This window comes from Pristis pectinata, chromosome 7, assembly GCF_009764475.1.
Source record: "Pristis pectinata isolate sPriPec2 chromosome 7, sPriPec2.1.pri, whole genome shotgun sequence".
In the NCBI taxonomy this organism is placed as follows: domain Eukaryota; kingdom Metazoa; phylum Chordata; class Chondrichthyes; order Rhinopristiformes; family Pristidae; genus Pristis; species Pristis pectinata.
The window spans coordinates 53382851-53402679 of NC_067411.1; the positions used below are offsets into that span (position 1 = coordinate 53382851).

Consider the following 19829-nt stretch of genomic DNA (forward strand, 5'->3'; position numbering starts at 1 on the left):
AGGTACATGGAGGGGAGGGGCTTGGAGCATTATGGGCTGAACATGGGTAACTGGGACTAGCATGGAGGATGCTATGGACCAATTGGGCCGAAGGGCCTGTTTCCGTTCTGTATTACTCTGACTATATCCATCTACTTATCTAGATGAATTTTAAATGTTGCTAATGTGCCCACCTCAACCACCATTTCTGGCAGCTCATTCCAAATATGTACCACCCTTTGCATGAAGAAGCTGTCCTGATGTACCTTTTAAATTTTTCACCTCTGATCTTAAACCTATGCCCTCATGTTTTTTTAGAACCCCTTCCCTGGGAAAAAGTCTATGTACTTTCACTCTGTCCCTCATGATCTTGTATACCTCTATCAGGTCAGCCCTCAATCTCCTACGTTCCAGGGAGTAAAGTTCTAGTCTACACAACCTCTCCTTGTAACTCAGGCCCCCAAGTCTAGGCAACCTCCTGGCAAGTCTTTTCCGCACTCTTTCCAGTTTAATAACATCTTTCCAATAATGGGTTGATAAAAACCGTACACAATACTTGAACTGCAACCTCACCAACATCTTAGCTGTGACACCACTGTTAGCGAACTATGCATTTGCACTCTTAGGTCCCTCCCATTCACTATATAAGTCCTACCCTGGCTTGATCTCCCAAAACTCACATTTATCTGGATTGAAAGCCATTTGCCAATCCTCAGCCCACACACCTAGCTGATCAAGATCCCCTTGTAATTTTTCCATAACCTCCTACGCAATCGACAACAGCACCTATTTATTATATCCACAAGCTTACCATGCCTTGTACATTCACATCCAATCATTTATACAATTCACAAACAACAAATGTCCCAGCACTGACTCCTGTGGCACACCACTAGACACAGGCCTCCAGTCCAAGAAACAACCCTCAGTTATCACCCTCTGCTTCCTACCATTGAGCCAATTATGAATCCCATCTGCTATCTCCCCCAGATCTTATGTGATCTAACCTTCCAGATTAGCCTGCTAGGAGGGACTTTGTCAAAGGCTTTGCTGAAGTCCAGATAGACAACATCCACTGCCCTACCCTCATCTACCCTTTGTTACCTCCACAAAAAAACTCCGAGATTTGTCAGACAACTTTTCACAAAGCTGTGCTGACTGTCCCAAATCAGACCCTCTCTCTCCAAATGTTGGTAGATCCTGTCTCTCAGAATCCCCTCTAGTATTTTACCCACTACCGACCTCTTCAGCCTGTATTTTCCTGATCTGTTTTTGCTACCCTTTTTAAACAATGGCATTACATTAGCCACACTCTTTTCAGAAACCTCACCTGTGGCCAGAGATGAAGCAAAAATCTCTGCAGGGGCCTCCGCACTTCTCTAGCTTCCCACAAGGTCCGAGTGTGCACTAGGTCAGGAATGATCTGCCTTAATGCACTTTAAGACCTCCAATACCTCCTCTCTCCTAATTTGTATGTGGTCCAAGACAATCCCACTCATGTCCCCCATTTCCTTAGCTTCCATTTTTCTCCACAGTGAAAATTAGAAAAATATTCATTGAAAATCTTACCCATCTCCTTTGGTTTCACACACAGATGGCCATGCTGATCATTAAGGAGACTTATCCTCTCCCGAACCACCCTTTTACTCTTAATATACCTCTTGGGATTTTGCCAGACCTTACCTGCCAGTTCCTCTGCCTCATCTGTTCTCAGGATGAGGTTCTCCATTCCAGGACATCCAACATGTCCTCCCTCCCCCCCCCAAAAAAAATGGGGTTACCCCTCCACGACTATCAATGCAGCTCTTACCTGCATCTCCTAATCTCCTACATTTCCCACTGGTCTGCCCTCACCACCCCCACCCCAGACATAACAGGGATAGGGTTCCCTTTGTCCTCACCTACTACCCTATAAGCCTCTGCATCCAACACATCGTTTTCTGCAACTTCCACCGTCTCCAATGGGATCCCACCACCAGGCACATCTTCCCCTGCCCTTCCCTCTCCACTTTCTGCAGGGATCGCTCTCTCCACAACTCCCTTGTCTGCTTGTCCCTCCCCACCAATCACCCTCCAGGCACTTATCCCTGCAACCGTGCAGCGTCACACCTGCCCCTACACCTCCTCCCTCACCACCATTCAGGCCCTAAACAGCCCTTCCATGTGAGGCAGCACTTCACCTGCAAATCTATCAGTGTCATTTATTGCATCCAGTGCTCCCAGTGTGGCCTCCTCTACGTTGGTGAGCCCCAACACAAATTGGGGGATCACTTCGTCAAGCGCGTTTGCTCCATCCACCGCAACAGCCAGAATCTCCCGGTGGCCAGCCATTTTAATGCCACTTCCCATTCCCACACTCACATGTCTGTCCACGGCCTCCTCCCCCTCCTCCACTGTCACGGTGAGGCCAGATGCAGATTGGAGGAGCAACACCTCATATTCCATTTTGGTAGTCTCCAACCTGACAGAGTCAACATTGATTTCTCTAACATCCGGTAACCACTCTCGTCTGTTTTCCTTCCCCACTTCCCCTTTGTTTTCCCTCCCTCACCCCCCTTTGTTTATCCTCATTCCTGTGGCCCCTTCTCTTTCCCCTCCCCCACCCTTATGACCTGCCCACCTTCTTCCCTTTATTCCATGGTCTACTGTCCTCTCCTATCAGATTCCTCCTCCTTCAGCCCTTTGCCTCTTCCACCTATCACCACCCAGCTTCTCGTATCATTCCCTTTTTATCCTCACCCTCCACCTACCTACGTTCCCCCCTTGCCTGGACTCACCGATTACCTGTCGGCTCCTGCTTCTCCCCCTACCCTTTTATTCTGACTTTTGCCCTTCCTTTCCAGCCCTGAAGGGTCTCATTTCCTTCCAAAGATGCTGCCTGATTTGCTGAGTTCCTCCAACATTTTGTGTGCTTTGCTCCAGATTTCCAGCATCTGCAGTCTGTCTTGTATCTTTTCATATCCTCTTTTTGCACTCCTACACTTCTTGTAGTCATCAAGAGATTCACTAGTTCCCAATTGCTTATGTGCAGTGTTTGCCTCCCTTTTTCCCCCCTCAGCCAGAGCCTCAATATCTCATCACCCAGGGTTCCAGAAGCCTGCCAGCCTTGCCCTTCACCCTAATATGCACGGCCTGAACTCTTGACGTAACATTTTTAAAGGCCTACCACTTGGCAGATGCTCTTTTCCCAACAGACAATCTTGCCCAATCAACCACTGCAAGATCCCACCTAATAGCTCCAAAATTTGCTGTCCCCTTTTCAGGACCTTAACCTGAAAACCTGTCATATCCTTCTCCATAACTATTTTAAAACTAATAGAATTCTGGTCACTGGACCCAAACTGCTCACCGATAGACACTTACGCCACTTGCCCTGCCTCATTTCCCAGGAGGAGGTCTGGTGTTGCACTCTCTCGTCATTACCTCTATATGCTGAACCTTAACTGTATTACAAATTCCACTCCATCCAAGCCTTTTACATTGTGGTTGGCCCAGTCAATATTAGGGAAGTTAAAATGTCCCACTAATACTACCCTATTATGTTTACAACCATCTGCAATCTCTCTACATACATGCTCCAATTCCCACCGACTACTGGGGGGCCTATAATATAATCCCATCAGGGTGACCATCCCCTTCTTTCTTGTTTCTAAATTCTGCCCATATGGCCTCACTGGATGACCTCCCAAGAACATCTCTAATGAGTTGTTATGTCCTCTTTCATCAAGGCAACTCCTCATCCTCTCTTACCTACACCTGTCACACCTGTAGCATCTGTATCCTGGAACTTTGAGCTTCCAGTCCTGCCCTTTCATGTTTCTGTTATGGCTACGATATCCCAGTTACCAGAGCAAATCCTCACCCTATGTTCATCCGCCCTTCCTCTCAAGCCTCTTGCATTGAAGTAAATGCAGTTTGAAGCATTGGTCTTTCCTCTCCCTTTACTGTGCTCCTGTCAATCCTGATGAGTAAATTTGCTCCCATTAGCTATATTATCCCCTGCTTTCTCATCAGCTACTCTACTGTTCAGGGCTCCACCCCACTGCCACTCTAGTTTAAACCCTCCTATCTGTAAGTTTGCTGATCACACAAAAATTGGTAGAGTAGTAGATACTTAAGAGGGTTATGGTAGGACACAGAGGGACAGACCAGCTGACAAGTTGGACAGAGCAATGGTAGATGGAACTTAATCTAGGCAAGTTTGAGATAATGCATTTTGGGTCTAAAACTGGCAGGAAACATACAGTAAACAGCAGGGACCTTGAAGTGTTGATGATGTACAGAGTGGGCTCAGGGTGCAAGTTCATAGATCCCTGAAAATGGTGACAGGTCGATAGGGTAGTGAAGGTGGTGTTTAGCTTGTTTGCCTTGTTAGGCAGGGTTATTGAGTATAAAACTTGGGCAAACATGTTACAGGTGTACAAAACATTCATTAGGTTATGCATGGAATATTGTGTGCAGTTCTAGTTGCCTAGCTATAGGAAGAATGTGATTAAGCTAGAGGGTGCAGAAAAGATTGGAGGGCTTGAATTATAAGGAGAGGCTGGATAGGCTGGGACTGTTTTCCCTGGAATGAAGGAGGCTGTGAAGTAACCTTGGTAAAGTTTATAAAATCATGAGGGGCATGGATAAGTCAGATGGTCACACAGTCTTTTTCCCAGGGTAGGCAAGACTAAAATGAGAGGGAATAGGTTTAAGATGAGAGGGGAAAGTTTTAAAGGGGACCTGAAGGGCAAGTTTTTCCAGAGGCTAGGGGATATATGGAACAATCTGTCAGAAGAGCTGCTAGAGGCATGTGCAATCACAATATTTGAAAAGCACTTAGAAAGGTACATAGATAGGAAAGGAGTAGGGATATGGGCCACATGCAGGAAAATGGGATTCACAAAGATAGGCATCTCAGTTGGCATGGACGAGTTGAGCTGAAGGGCCCATTTTTGTCCTGAATGACTTTTACTGTCTTTTTCTTCTCTCACCCCTTCCTCCAACTCACCTTTGCCCAGCTCCCTCCCTCTCACTTTCTATTTAACCCTCCTGTTACTTTGCTCAACTCCCTAACCACCACTAATTTGGTAGAAGTCACTTATTTTCCAGAGAGCACTGCAGATGGGTAAATATATTTTTTACATTGGTCATGTTGAATATGAATGTTATAATCAATGTGGTGATCAAGTGTCATAACACATTCTGTGTCTTCCTCCAGGCTGTACAACTTCTCCACTCATTCCCTTTAGACACGAAGCTAAAGGATGGAAGTGAGTGTCATTTTGATAATGTTTGCCTGTTTCACTACAAGGAGATTTCTAACACAAGCAATTGTCATTCATGATTATGCAATTTGTTTCCCTGCATTTTAAGGTGGTACCAGCTGTTGGGCTTTTGTTTAAAGTAGAATTGACTGTTTTCAAGATCAGATTCAAGTTACAAGTGTACATCTCTGTAGTCACATTGTTCATATCATGTGTTTATCATGTGTTCACCATTGTCCATCGATGTATTAAGCATTGATGTATTATTGATGTATTGATGCTGAATGGATAAAAGTTTTCTACATTGGGTAGAATCACAGGAACCAGAGAATTCTGTTTATTCCCTTTGAGCTTGTTCCACCATTAAATATTATTGTCAATCTCTAAGAACATTGCAATATAATTCTCAATAGCACTTCATGCCTTCCTTTACAAAAAAATACTAATCTGAACTTGACAATTAAAGAATGGCAAAACTCTCCTGTTAGGGTAACTAAACAAGTGGATGTAAGCCTCTCTATTCTACTCCAGAATATTTGATGAGTCTACCTGTATAATGCCAATGAAAGTTAGTGTAGTGATCTTTCAGCAGATGGCACAGGAACATATGCTGAACACTGGATCACATCAGTTTTCTCAAGTTACCAAGATCTACTAATATTCTGATCTGTTGATCAGCATTGCCATGCTGTTGTACAATTCCAAAGGTACCCTCTCCTAAGTTACCATATTCTGTGTCATTATCAACAATAATAGCTGGCTGGCTGCTGCAACAACCCAACTGAGGCAGTTTCTGTATGCACCTTACATTGTCATATATGCACTTTCTTACACATTTCCATATGGTGATCAAGTTGATGAACAACCTCAGGAACGTTGGCCAAGATTTTGCAGTAGTGGGACATTTGATGCCAATGATGAATTAGTTATTGGTACTTTTTTTTTTGAAGAGTGTCAACAGTGTCAGCAAGTGGGACATGAGTGAATTAGGGAAGGAAAAGGATACCTCCTTAACCAATCACATTGAAATACTGAAATAATTGCACAAGGACTGAGAGGTACCTGTTAATTGCAGAGTGACTTTAATGTCAAATTAGGTACAGAAAGGAGGGGGGTGGGAGGAATTGGATTAAGGGAGATTTTTGTTTAAGTATATAAGAAAGGGAAAAGCATTTTATAAACGTTTGATATTGTTAAAAGTTCCTACAAAAAGTTGACTTCTGAAAGAATCTGATATCTCAATTAACTACTGGCCAGAAACATTGATTGGCAATAACTGACAATATCACACCATTGAAAGAGTACTTAAAGATTCACAAGGATGTTGCCTGGATTGGAGGGCTTGAGTTATAAGGAGAGATTGGGTAGGCTGGGAATGAGGGTCGGGGAGGGGAAAGAGAAGGGGCCACAGGAATGAGGAAAAACAAAAGGGGAGTGAGGGAGGGAAACAGATGGGGGTGGTTACCAGATGTTAGAGAAATCAATGTTAATTTATTTTGACAGCAAATTCTGACTTGATTAGTGTAGCTTCTTTGATATCTGCCATATCCAGATAGACTAGCTTTATGCCTCTGAATTAGGTTGTTCAGTTTTACAATATGCAGTGCACAAAACAGCTAAAGCACTGCTCAACTTATAATGGTACTTTTAAAGAGTATGGGGGAAAGAAAACTACAGTGGACAAACAGCATTGATGTAAAGAAATCTTTGCTCAAACTTCAAATATTAATTCTTGGGTTATTGTCAAGAAGTGACAATCTGTATTTATCTTCTGTCTGGTATGTAGTAAGGTGTCCTTTAGTGCTTTACAGGAGCCATGAGGAGATATTAGCATTGAAAATCAGAAGCTTGATCAAAGTGGATCTTGAAAGATAAAAAACAACTTGCAGAGATCCAGAGAGAATTCCCAGACTGGCACTGTGTTATCTGCAGCTGTAGCATCTGATGGTGGACTAGTTAAAAATGGTGACACTTAGGTCAGGATTCAACAAGTGTAGATATTTTGGAATTTTAATTGTCTGCAAAAAAGTTTATAGCAGTAGAAAAATGTGAATCAATGGAGAAATTTGAATAAGGATGAGAATTCCAATTCACCCCATCAGAGACATTGCCCTTCTCCCACCCTCCCTGCAGCTTAATGACCTTCTTTAGGGTACTAAACTGAAATGTTAGTTTTATTTCTTTCCACAGATGAGACCTGAACTGCTGAGTATTTTCAGCATTTTCTGCTGTTATGGATAAGAATTCTGTGATTGTTATCCAGATATGGCAGTGAGCACAGAGCTAAGGTAAATAGAAGGTAGAACACAGGAATTCAAGTTTACAGGGGATAGAAAGAGAGGGACTGCCCAGGAGTGCATTAGAATAGTCACCTAGGTAACCAATGTGTGTATGAGAGTCATGGCAGGAAATGAACTGATAGAGTTAGAGACTGTCGCTGTTGCTTAGGCAAAAATAGCTTTTATTTTTGATGTAGGTCTGCATTCCGAAGCACACCTCAGCACCAGGTTGTGAATGCCCATATTGAGTTTACATTGGAATTCATGTGCTGAAGATATTTTTGCAATACCATTAAGTTAAGAGTTGTAGGAGTCTAGCATTGCTGGGGGAATGTCCATGTCACAATAGTATGACACTGAATCCATCCTGCTCCTTTCTAGGATAACCTGATCAAATTGTCACCTCAAGTTTTAATAAGCTGTTTTAATGTACAGTACATATTGAAATATTCTGTTTGCAGGCTTATTTTGGCAGTCACCAAAAAGGCCACCGAGTCCAATACAGTTCAACATAGATGATGAGTTGTAAGTAACCATCGGATCTTATAATTTGGTTTGAGTTTTTGTTAGAGTTTACAAATTTGATCATGATTACAATTTGTATGAACAATATTGTCCAATATTTTAAAGCCATGACAAAAGAACCCTTCCACAACATTAAAAAAATATAGAAATATAACAAGTCTTGCCAAATTTCTGTCCAATATAATTGTGAAATCAGTGTCCTATTAACTGAACACCTTTCAGAGGAGTTTAACACTGTCTGATAATTTGAAGCACAATGATCATTAAGATCAAAATGTCATTTTTGATTTTTATTTTTGGACATTAGAATAAAGGTAATTATTGAGTTAACTCACCTTTGCCTTGTTTTGACTTGAGTAATTGAGAGTTTGATTTGAATACAGTGTATAAACTCTCAATTACTGTTTCCATTCTTATTCACACAAATAAATAAATGAATAAATAGACATTGTTGATATTCCATAAATTAAGTTGTAAGGGACAATTGTTAACCAGAATGCATATTTAAAATACATGGTTTAAATGTTGCTCAAAATCAAATTTGTTCCTTAGTGATGATAATGTCTGTCCTAACTTCATCCTGTTTTATCTAGGGGTGCAACAGAATCCTTTTCAGACCTCTAACCTTTTCATTATTTCCTATCATTTTAGGCATTACAATTTTATATTAAGTGCCGCAAGACTTTTTGCAGTAATTTACAGGGTCCCTTATACAGAGCAGGTAGGTTTTTATTACTAAGTTACAATGATGATTTTCAACATCAGGGGTAACAATATGTATTTCTATTGGTGCATTTAATGTAGCAAAACATTCTATGGTAATCCACAGGAGAAGACAACATCAAAAAAAATTTACACAAAACGATCAGTCATTGGACCAAGGAGTATCTTAGAGGAAGAAAAGAGAACCAGAGTATTAGGAGAGAGATCCAGAACTTAAGACCCAAGCAGTTGAATGCATAATTGGCAATAGTAAAGTGTAGGAAGTCAAATTTACAGAGGCCAGAACTGGAACAATGCAGTTTCTCAGATGGCAAGAGATTACAATATGGAGAGAGATGAAACCAGGGTGAGATTTGAACAATGAAATGAGAATTTTAAAATTTGACCCTTTTATGTACCAGATGCCATCACAGGTTACTGTGGAGGGAAGTTAGATAACCTGCAGAAGTTTTAGTTGAGATCAAATTAATGGAAAATGGGAGGATAGCTAGGAGGGTGTTGGAATTGTCAATGTGGAGGTAACAAACAGATGAGTACTTCAGCAGCCGAGCACTGGCTGAGTCATACACTCCTGCAAAATCTTATTCTTAACAACTTACTCTAAAATGTTGGTGAACACAAGTGTAAAACTTAATGGGTTTTAAATGGCAACCTGGTAGCTTTGCAGTCATGGTATACAGGTATCAACTTTTTTTATTTCAGCTTTATTTATATCACTGAATTTAAGTTTCATTTGAGCGACAGAGGCTGAGGGGAGACCTGATATAAATTTATAAGATTATGAGGAGAGGCAGAGTAGACAGCTGGTATCTTTTCTCCATGGTCAAAATGTCTAATACTAGAGGGCATACATTTAAGGTGAGAGGGTGTAAGCATAAAGGAGATGTGTTTTTAAACAGAGTGGTGGGTGCCTGGAATGTGCTGTTAGGTGTGGTAGTGGAGGCAAGTCTGATAGAGGCGTTTAAGAGGCTCTTAGACACATGGACGTACAGAGAATGGAGGGATATGGACATTGCGAAGGCAGAAGGATTAGTTTAGTTAGACATTTATTTACTAATTAGTTCAGCGCAACATCATGGGCCAAAGGTCCTGTTCTGTTTTATGTTGATATGGAGAGAATTAAGGTCATTATCATTCAAGCAGGCATCTGGTTTACTATTCTAGTATTAACTATCCCAAAGTATATTTTCTAGTTTTAGCATTTATCATCAACTATTAATCTATTATATATTGTCTATTATAATACAAAATAATTTACTGCACTAGTAAAACAGTGAATTGATTTTTTGACAAACTAGCAAAGATAAGGCATAATTTAAGGGAAGGTGTTTGATGTGTTGCAGGATTTATGTAAAGAAAATATTTCCCAGCTATTGTCTGAAGTGAAGATTCCAAAATTCACACCATCTGCAAAAGTAAGTAATTTTAAGTATGGAGCCACATTTGGTGAGGAGACCTTTATAAGCATTGTTCCTGCATGGCACTTTGCGATGTACTAGCATTGTTCTAGCACATTTATTCAATGGGCATGAGCTGTAGTCTTTTGTTACACCACTTTTTTTTAAAAAAGTAGAAGACTGCATGTAGTGGCATTCCTATAACTATGCAGTGATGATAATTAGATGATCCAGCTATCAACCAGCACAGTGCTGCTGCTGCCTCACAGCTCCAGTGACGTGGGTTAGATACTAAACTGGTGCTGTGTGGTGCTTGTGCATTCTCCCTGTGACCATGTGGGTTTCCTCCAGGTGCTCCAGTTTGCTCCTACATCCCAAAAACATGCTGGTTAATTAGCTTCTGTAAATTGGCCTTGTGTAGGTGGGTGACAGGAGAATTCAGGCTGGAGCAGATGGGCATGTTTTTAAAAAAAAGTAGGAAACAAAATAAGTAGGGGAATGGGATTGATGGGAATGCTCTGAGAGATGGCATTAACTGGCCAACTGAACTTTCTATATCATGAGGAAATATGAAAATATAACATGCCTTGCAACTATGGTGTTGTAAGTGACAGATTGATTTTGTGTGAAGTTCAATGTAACCATCTGCAATTTCCTGGAGAATTTGCCTGCCTTCTATTGGAAGAAGTTGCCATAGTTTGTTTCCCCTGCTCTTTAAACATTTATGGAGTAAATTGACATTGTTTGCAGTAAAAGTAGATTAGTTGCTGTCCTTGACTCCAATTTGTTGCTTGATGCAGAATTGTCAGTAATCTATTTTAAAAAAGTATTTCCCTCCTGTCACATGGTTAGTACTTTGTAAAATGCACAATTTCATTTTATGGGCACAAGAGTTTATTGAAACCAAGAACTAGCAGCTAGCAACCATATGTCCTTACTGGAAATGAATTAAATAAATATTGTTAGCCCAGGGAATTATATTTTTGGCAAACTTTTTGGTGAATTATATAATTAGAATGTTGCATGACATACAAAAATACAGAGTACCATGATAAACCTAATGACAAAATGTACTGCAGTTTTCTGGTTGGCTCAAGAACCTGGCTCCAATAGTTCTTTTAAAATAAAGATCAGGAAAGGTAATACTTGAGAGTAACTAACTCAAGTGTCTCAATCTGAACAACTAACACCAAGTGTTCTTTTTCAGTGTGCCTATAACTGAATATCTACTATGTGAAATGGAACAAAAAGATAATGTAACTAACTCAGATTAAGCACTTTTCGAAGAGGAAGCATTAATTCGGTTGCATTATTGACAGGTTTTCCAAGATGCATAAATAATAGAGGAATCTGCTGGTTGTTAGGCATACCCACATCCTGAATGGTTTGACAGTTTTCTGCCCTGGACAAAAATCATAACTCCCATCTGTACAAATCTCTAGCTGCTGTAACAGTCAATGCCTGGGCCAATCATGTTTGCATTTATTTCCATGTGATTGCAGTTTATAGCATTTCTTGTAAATGACAATCTGACAAATTATTCCATGGATAATCTAATTAGGGAGTTAAAATTATGTAGTTTAACTTAAGTTACCAATAAAAAATTGAAAATAAAAATATACAAAAATGACATTTATTATAGTTCTCTTTAAGTATGTACCTGTGCACAGTGTAATTTTACTTGATTTCAATGTTGAAGTGCCTCAGTACACACTATATTTCATGCTTTTGAATCTGGTATAAAATGTAGAAATTGTTATCATTTCCAACTATGGAGCAACCAAAGTACAACTGACCATAGGAAAAGCATTGAATTTTGAGAAATCTTTTACTGATTGTCCTTGCACTTTAGTTTTGCTATGAGCATACACAAGTTGAACAGGGAACCAAATTAGCTTCAGTTGAAAAGTAGATTAGATGGGATAATTGGTACCTGGGGAATGAAGACATTTCCCCAACAGCATTACCAGTCATTACTGTAGCCTCCATTATATGTCATGGTAATTCTTGAACTAATAATTTTGTGCCTTTGCATAGTATTAGTGGATCCAAATTTCCAAGTAGCATGATAGGAACTCTTTCTTTTAATATTATGTGATGGCACACCAGATGACCGAGTTTAAAAGTCAAATTTGAGTTTGTCATATGCACAGGTGCAATGAAAAACATACAGTACTTATAGCAGCATCACAGGTACCCAGCAAGAAATATGCAACATTCACAAGAAAAACAAATTAAACAATTTTTACTGGAAAGAACACAATTAGAACAAAAAGTGTCCATTGTAGTACAAGGTGGTCATAGTGTTGCTATATTGTGATTGGGGTTGTACAGGTTGGTTCAAGAACCAAACGGTCAAAGGTAAGCAGCTGTTCTTGAAAAAAAAAGTGCATTTTCATTAATGTCTGTCACACTGTCAATATATACAGGTTATTTGGGAAGCTTTGAAAGGTTTGTTCTTGGCACAAAAATTGCTTTAATGCAACCATTGATAATTCAAATACAGCTTACAAACCATAGAACCATACAGCACAAAACAGGCCCTTTGGCCCACCATGTTGTGCCATCCATCAAACCACCCTCACACTACCTAACCCCTTCCTCCTGCATATCCCTCCATCTCATATTCCTCCATATGCCTATCCAACAAGCTCTTGAACCTGTCCAATGTATCTGCCTCCACCACCACCACAGGCAGTGCATTTCCATGCACCAACCACTCTGGGTGAAAAACCTCCCCCTGACATCTCCTCTGAACCTCCCACCCATAACCTTAAAGCCACACCCTCTCGTCTTGAGCATTGGTGCCCTGGAAAGGAGGCGCTCACTGTCTACTCTATCTTTTCCTCTCAATATTTTATATACCTCTATCATGTCTCCTCTCATCCTCCTCCTTTCTAGTGAATAAAGCCCTAGCACCTTAAGCCTCTCCTCATATTCAATATGCTCTAATCCAGGCAGCATCCTGGTAAATCTCCTCTGCACCCTCTCCAACGCCTCCACATCCTTCCTATAATGAGGCGAGCAGAACTGAACACAGTACTCTAAGTGTGGCCTAACTAGAGTTTTGTAAAGCTGCATCATCACCTCGCAGCTCTTAAACTCAATCCCACGATTTATGAAAGCCAACATCCCATTGGCCTTCTTAACTGCTCTTTCCACCTGTGAGGCAACTTTCAATGAACTGTGAATATGAACCCCCAGATCCCTCTGCTCCTCCACACTACCAAGTACCTTGCCATTTACCCAGTACTCAGCCCTGGAGTTTGTCCTTCCAAAGTGTACCACCTCACACTTCTCTGGATTGAACTCCATCTGCCACTTGTCAGCCCAGCTCTGCATCCTATCAATATCCCTCTGTAAGCTCCGACAGCCCTCCACACTATCCACAACACCACCGATCTTAGTGTCATCTGCAAACTTACTAACCCAGCCCTCCACCCCCTCAAAGTCATCTATAAATATCACAAAAAGTAGAGGTCCCAGAACCGATCCCTGTGGGACACCACTAGTCACTGCCCTCCAATCCGAGGGCACTCCTTCCACCACAACCCTCTGCTTTCTACATGCAAGCCAATTCATAATCCACACAGCCAAGCTTCCCTGGATCCCTTGGCCTCTGACGAAGCCTACCATGAGGAACCTTATCAAACGCCTTACTAAAATCCATGTAAACCACATCCACCGCACTGCCCTCAATCTTCCTGGTCACCTCCTCAAAGAACCCTATCAGGCTTGAGAGGCAAGATCTTCCCTTCACAAAGCCATGCTGGCTGTCCCTAATCAGTCCATGATTCTCTAGGTTTTCATAAATCCTATCCCTTAGAATCCTTTCTAACAGCTTACCCACCACAGACGTGAGACTCACCGGTCTATAATTCCCTGGCCTATCCCTAGTACCTTTTTTGAACAAGGGGACAACATTCACAACCCTCCAATCCTCTGGCACCATCCCCATGGACAACAAGGACTCAAAGATCCTTACCAGCGGTTCAACAATCTCCTCCTTAGCCTCTTGAAGCAGCCTGGGGAAAATCCCATCAGGCCCTGGAGATTTTTCTGTCTTAATATTATTTAAGAACTTCAACACATCCTCTTGATATCTACAACCTCTAGAACATTACCCCTATCAGCACTCCCTTCCACATCATCAAGACCCCTCTCCCTGGTGAATACCGAAGAGAAGTACTCATTGAGAACTTCTCCCACTTCCGCCGCCTCCAGGTAAATTCTCCCACCTTTGTCCTCATCGGACCTACCTTTACCCTAGCCATCCTCCTACCCTTCACATACTTGAAAAATGCCTTGGGATTTTCCTTAACCCTACTAGCCAACACCTTTTCATGTCCCCTTCTAGCTCTCCTCAGCCCTTTAAGTTCCTTCCTCACTACTGTATATTCCTCACGGGCCCGGTCTGAACCTTGCTGCTTATACCTCATGTACACTACCTTCTCCCTAACAAGTTGTTCCACCTCTCTCGTCACCCACGGATCCTTCACCCTGCCATTCCTTCTCTGCCTCACCGGGACATATTTATCCCTAACATCCTGCATAAAATCCCTGAACATCGACCACATCTCCATGGTACATTTTCCTTCAAAAAGGACATCCCAATTTACACTCCCAAGTTCTCTCCTTATAGTCTCATAGTTCACCCTTCCCCAATTAAAAATCCTCTTGTCCTCTCTGCACCTGTCCCTGTCCACAACAATTTAAGGTTATGGAGCAATGGTCACTCCCCCAAATGTTCACCCACCAATAGATCCTTCACCTGTCCCGGTTCATTTCCTAAAACTAGATCTAACATGGTATTCCCTCTAGTCGGCCTGTCAACATACTGCGTCAGGAATCCCTCCTGGACACATTTAACAAATTCCGTCCCATCTAAACCTTTGGCACTAAGCAGGTTCCAGTCTATATTTGGGAAATTGAAGTCTCCCATTATAACAACCCTGTTATTTTTGCTTCTCTCCAAACACTGCCTGCTAATCTGCTCCTCTATATCTCTACTGCTACCGGGACATCTGACTTGCATATGAATGAGAGTTTGGGAGACAGGCAGGATGTATTTGTTGGTTGCTGCAGGCACCTTCTGCTATGTGGGAACTTGGTTTGCAGCCAAGTTTCCAAGTTGTGAGCTATTCAGGTTAAGAACAGTTCACAGGAACAGAACACTGTCATAACCTGGGGAGAACCTGTTGTATTGCATGACATTTGGGTCAACAGCTTGCATAAGATCATGAAGTGATATAAAAATTCAGCCCAAGTTTCTCATTAAAATAATTCCTACTGAATCCTCATGTTGTTAAATTCTAACCTGGGTAAGCTCAAAGCAGACTTGCAGATGGATCACCTATCAAATGCACTTGCATATTGGTTTTCAACTGTAATCATTTAACATTTGGTTGGAATTGGTTTATTATTATCATCATCACTTGTACCAAGGTAGTGAAAAACTTGTCTTACGTACCATTCACACAGATCATTTCATTACTCAGTGCATTGAAGTAGTACAAGGTAAAACAATACAGAATGCAGAGTAAGGTGTCACAGCTACAGAGAAAGTGCAGTGCAGGTAGACAATAAGGTGCAAGGTCATAAGGTAGATTTTGAGGTCAAGAGTATATCTATCATAGTAGGGAATTGTTCAATAATCTTATAGTGGGATATTAGCTGTCCTTGAGCCTGGTGGTACAAAAGCCTGAAAGTGTGTACACCTTCAGCCTGATGGGAGAGAGGAGGAGAGAGAATGTCCCAGGCAGGTGGGGTCTTTGATTATACAGGTTGCTTTACTGAGGCAGTGAGAAGTGGAGGCTGATTTCCATGATGTGCTGAGCTGTGTCCACAACTCTGCAGTTTATGGTCCCAGACAGAGCAGTTGCTATACCAAGCTGTGACACATCCAGATATGCTTTCTATGGTGCATCAATAAAAGTTGGAGAGTGTCAAAGGGGATATACCAAATTTCTTTAGCCTCCTAAGGAAGTAGAAGCACTGGTGAGCTTTCTTGGCTGTGGTGTCTATGGTTTAACCAGGACAGGCTATTGGTGATGTTCACTCCTAGGAACCTGAAGCTCTCAGCCCTCTTGACCTCAGCACTGTTGATGTAGACAGGTGTATGTGCACTAACTCCCTTCCTGAAGTCAATGACCAGTTCTTTTGTTTTGCTGATAGAAGATTACAAGCACAGTACAGGTCCTTCAGCTCAATGTTGTGCCAACATTTTATTCTGCTCCAAGATCCATTTAGCAACCCCCCCCCCCCCCCCCCCCATTTCTATCATTCACGTCTAACTAAGTATCTTAAATGCACCTGCCCTCAAACTCTGCTGTCAGTGTTCCATGCACCCACCACTAAAAAAAACTTACCCCAACATCCCCCTTATCTTCCTTCAGTCACCTTAAAATTATGTCCCCTAATGTTAGCCATTTTTGCCCTGGGGAAGTGTCTGACTGTCCACTTGATCTGTGCCTCTCATCTTGTACACCTATCAAGTCACCTCTCATCCTCCTCTCCAAAGAAGAAAGCCCCAGCTCACTCAACCTATCCTCATAGGACATGCTCTCCAATCCAGGCAACATCCTGGTAAATCTCCTCTGCACCATCTCTAATGCTTTCACATCCTTCCTATAATGAAGTACCCAGAACTGAACACAATACTCCAAGTGTGGTCTAACCAGAGTTCAGTAGAGCTGCAACATCACCTTACAGCTCAAACTCAATACCCCAACTAGTGAAGGCCAACACACCATACACCTTCTTAACAACCCTATCAACCTACATGGCAACCTTGAGGGATCCATGGACATGGACTCCAAGATCCCTGTTCCTCCACACCACTAGGAGTCCTGCCATTAACCTTTTATTCTGCCTTCAAATTCAATCTCCCAAAATATATCACTTCACACTTATCCAGGTTGAACACCATCTGCCACTTCAGCCCAGGTCTGCATCCTATCAATATCCTGTTTAATCTACAGCAACCTTCTACACTACTCAACACCACCAACCTTTGTATCACCAGCAAAGGTATGAACCCACCCTTCTACATCCTAATCCAACTCATTTATAAAAGATCACAAAGAGCAGGGGTCCCAGAACAGATCCCTGCAGAACACCACTGGTCACTGACCTCCAGGCAGAATACACTCCATCTACCACCACCCTCTGTCCTCCAAGCAAGCCAATTCTGAATCTGCACAACCAAGTTTCCCTGAATCCTATGCCTCATGACTTTGAATAAACCTTCATGAGGAAGGGTATCAAATGCCTTACTAAAATCCATGTATGCCACATCCACTGCTCTACCTTCAATGTGCTTTGTCACATCCTCAAAGAATTCAATCAGGCTCATGAGACATGACCTGCCCCTCAAAGCTATGCTGACTATCCCTAATCAGCCTATGCTTCTCCAAATGCTCATAAATCCTGTCTCCAAAAATCTTCTCCAGTAATTTGCCTGCCACTGAAGACCCACTGGCCTGTAATTCCCAGGCTTATCCCCTACTCCCTTTCTTAAAGGGAGAACATTTGCCACTCTCCAATCATCTGGTACTGCTCCTGTGGCCAGTGAGGACACAAAGATCATTGCCAACAGCACAGCGATCTCTTACCTTGCTTCCTGTAATAACTTTGTATATATCCCATCCAGCCCTGGTAACTTATTTATCCTAATGTCTTTCAAAAGTTCCAGCACATTGTCTTTCCACATAGACATGCCCTGGCATATTAGCCTGTCATACACCATCCTTGCAAATGTCAAAGTCTCTCTCACTGGTGAATACTGAAGCAAAGTATTCATTAAGGACCTCCCTACATCCTCCAACTCCAGGCCCATGTTTCCTCTTATCCCTGATCACTCTAGTCATCCTCCTATTCTTCACATGTAGAATGGCTTGGGGTTTTCCTTGATCCTACTTGCCAAGGACTTCTCATGCCCCCTTCTAGCTCTCCTAAGTCCATTCTAAAGCTCTGTCCTGGCTACCTTTAACTCTAAAGCCCTGTCTGATCCTTGCTTCTTTCTTCCTCTTGACAAGATATTCTGCATCTCGTGTCAACCACAGTTCCTTCACTCTACCATCCTTACCGTGCCTCAGTGGAACAAACCTATCCAGAGCCCCATGCAAGTACTCCTTAAACAACCTCCACATTTCTGCTGTGCTCTTCCAAGAAGATTTTTCCCAATTTACACTCCCAAGTTCCTGCCTAATAGCATCATAATTCCCTCTGCCCCAGTTAAATACTTTCTCATGTCATCTGCTGCTATCCTTCTCCAAGGCTATGGTAAAGGTCAAGGAGTTATGGTCACCATCTCCAAAATAATCTCCCATTGAGAGATCTGAAACCTGATCAACCTCATTGCCTAGTACCAGGTCCAGTATGGCCTCTCCTCTAGTTGGCCTGCCCACATACTGCATCAGGAATCCTTCCTGAACACCTAACAAGCTCTGCCCCATCTATCTCCTTTACACTAAGGAGGTGCCAATCAATATTAGGGAAGTTGAAGTCACCCATGACAACAACCATGTTATTTTTGCACCTCTCCAAAATCTGCCTCCTGCTCTGCTCCTTGGTGTCTCTGCTGCTGTTGGGGGGAATTACTCCAAAGAATGATTGCTCCCTTCTTGTTTCTGACTTCCACCCACACTGACTCAGTGGACAATCCCTCCAGGATGTCCTCCTTTTCTACAGCTGTGATACTGTTCCTGATCAGCAAAGCCACTCCCCCACTTCTTACCTCTGTCCCTTTTGAAACATCCAAACCCCAGAATATCCAGCAGCCATTCCTGCCCTTGCAACAGCCAGGTCTCTAATGGCCACCACATCATAGTACTTACTTATGCTCCAAGTTCATCAGCCTTGTTCCTGATACTTCTTGCATTAAAGTAGGCACACTTCAGCCCATCCAACTGACTGCATTTTTGCCCTTTCAAATGCCTATCCTTCCTCAGTCTTTCTGCACTCTGCACCTACTTGTACACTAAATGCACCAACCTCTGACCTATCACTCTGGTTCCCATCCCTCTGCCAAACTAGTTTAAACCTTCCCAACAGTTCTAGCAAACATCTGCACCAATTCCTCAGCTATGGCCAAATCATTTCTATTCTTACCCTCACTGGCATGTAGCATAGGCAGCAATCCAGAGGTTACTACCCTTGAGGTCCTGCTTTCCAGCTTCCTAACTCCCTATATTCCCTCTTCAGGAACTCATCTCTTTTCCTACCTATGTCATTGGTACCAATATGTACCATGACCTTTGGCTGTTGAGCCTCCCCCTTCAGAATATTGTGGACCTGATTGGAGACAATCCTGACCCTGGCACCCAGGAGGCAACATTACCACTTGGGAATCTCTTTCATATCCCAAGAATTTCCTGTCTGCCCCCTTTACTATGGCATCCCCTATCACTAACACCCTCCTGTTCTCCCCACTTCCCTTCTGCACCACATGACCTGGCTCAGTGCTAGAGACCTGGTCACTGCAGCTTTCCTGTAGGTCATCCCCCTCAACAGTATCCAGAGCAGTATGCCTGTTATTGAGGAGGAATAGCCACAAGAGTACTCTGCACTACCTGCCTATTCTCTGTCCTTCTCCTGACAGTCACCCAGCTACCTGCCTCCTGCAGCTTAGGAGTGACTGCCTCCCTGTAGCTCTTATCTATATACTCCTCATCATC

General features: G+C 42.4%; 1 protein-coding gene across 2 annotated transcripts in view; it reads left to right on the forward strand.

Annotated features, from left to right (window-relative positions):
* The window catches only part of uba6 (ubiquitin like modifier activating enzyme 6), a 228766-nt gene that overhangs the window by 154465 nt on the left and 54472 nt on the right, over window positions 1-19829 (forward strand). For both annotated transcript variants that reach the window (XM_052019228.1, XM_052019229.1), the window contains exons 24-27: window positions 5183-5234; window positions 7969-8032; window positions 8684-8753; window positions 10099-10170. In XM_052019228.1, coding sequence (XP_051875188.1) covers window positions 5183-5234; window positions 7969-8032; window positions 8684-8753; window positions 10099-10170 — 258 coding nt within the window. The remainder of the gene's footprint in view (window positions 1-5182; window positions 5235-7968; window positions 8033-8683; window positions 8754-10098; window positions 10171-19829) is intronic.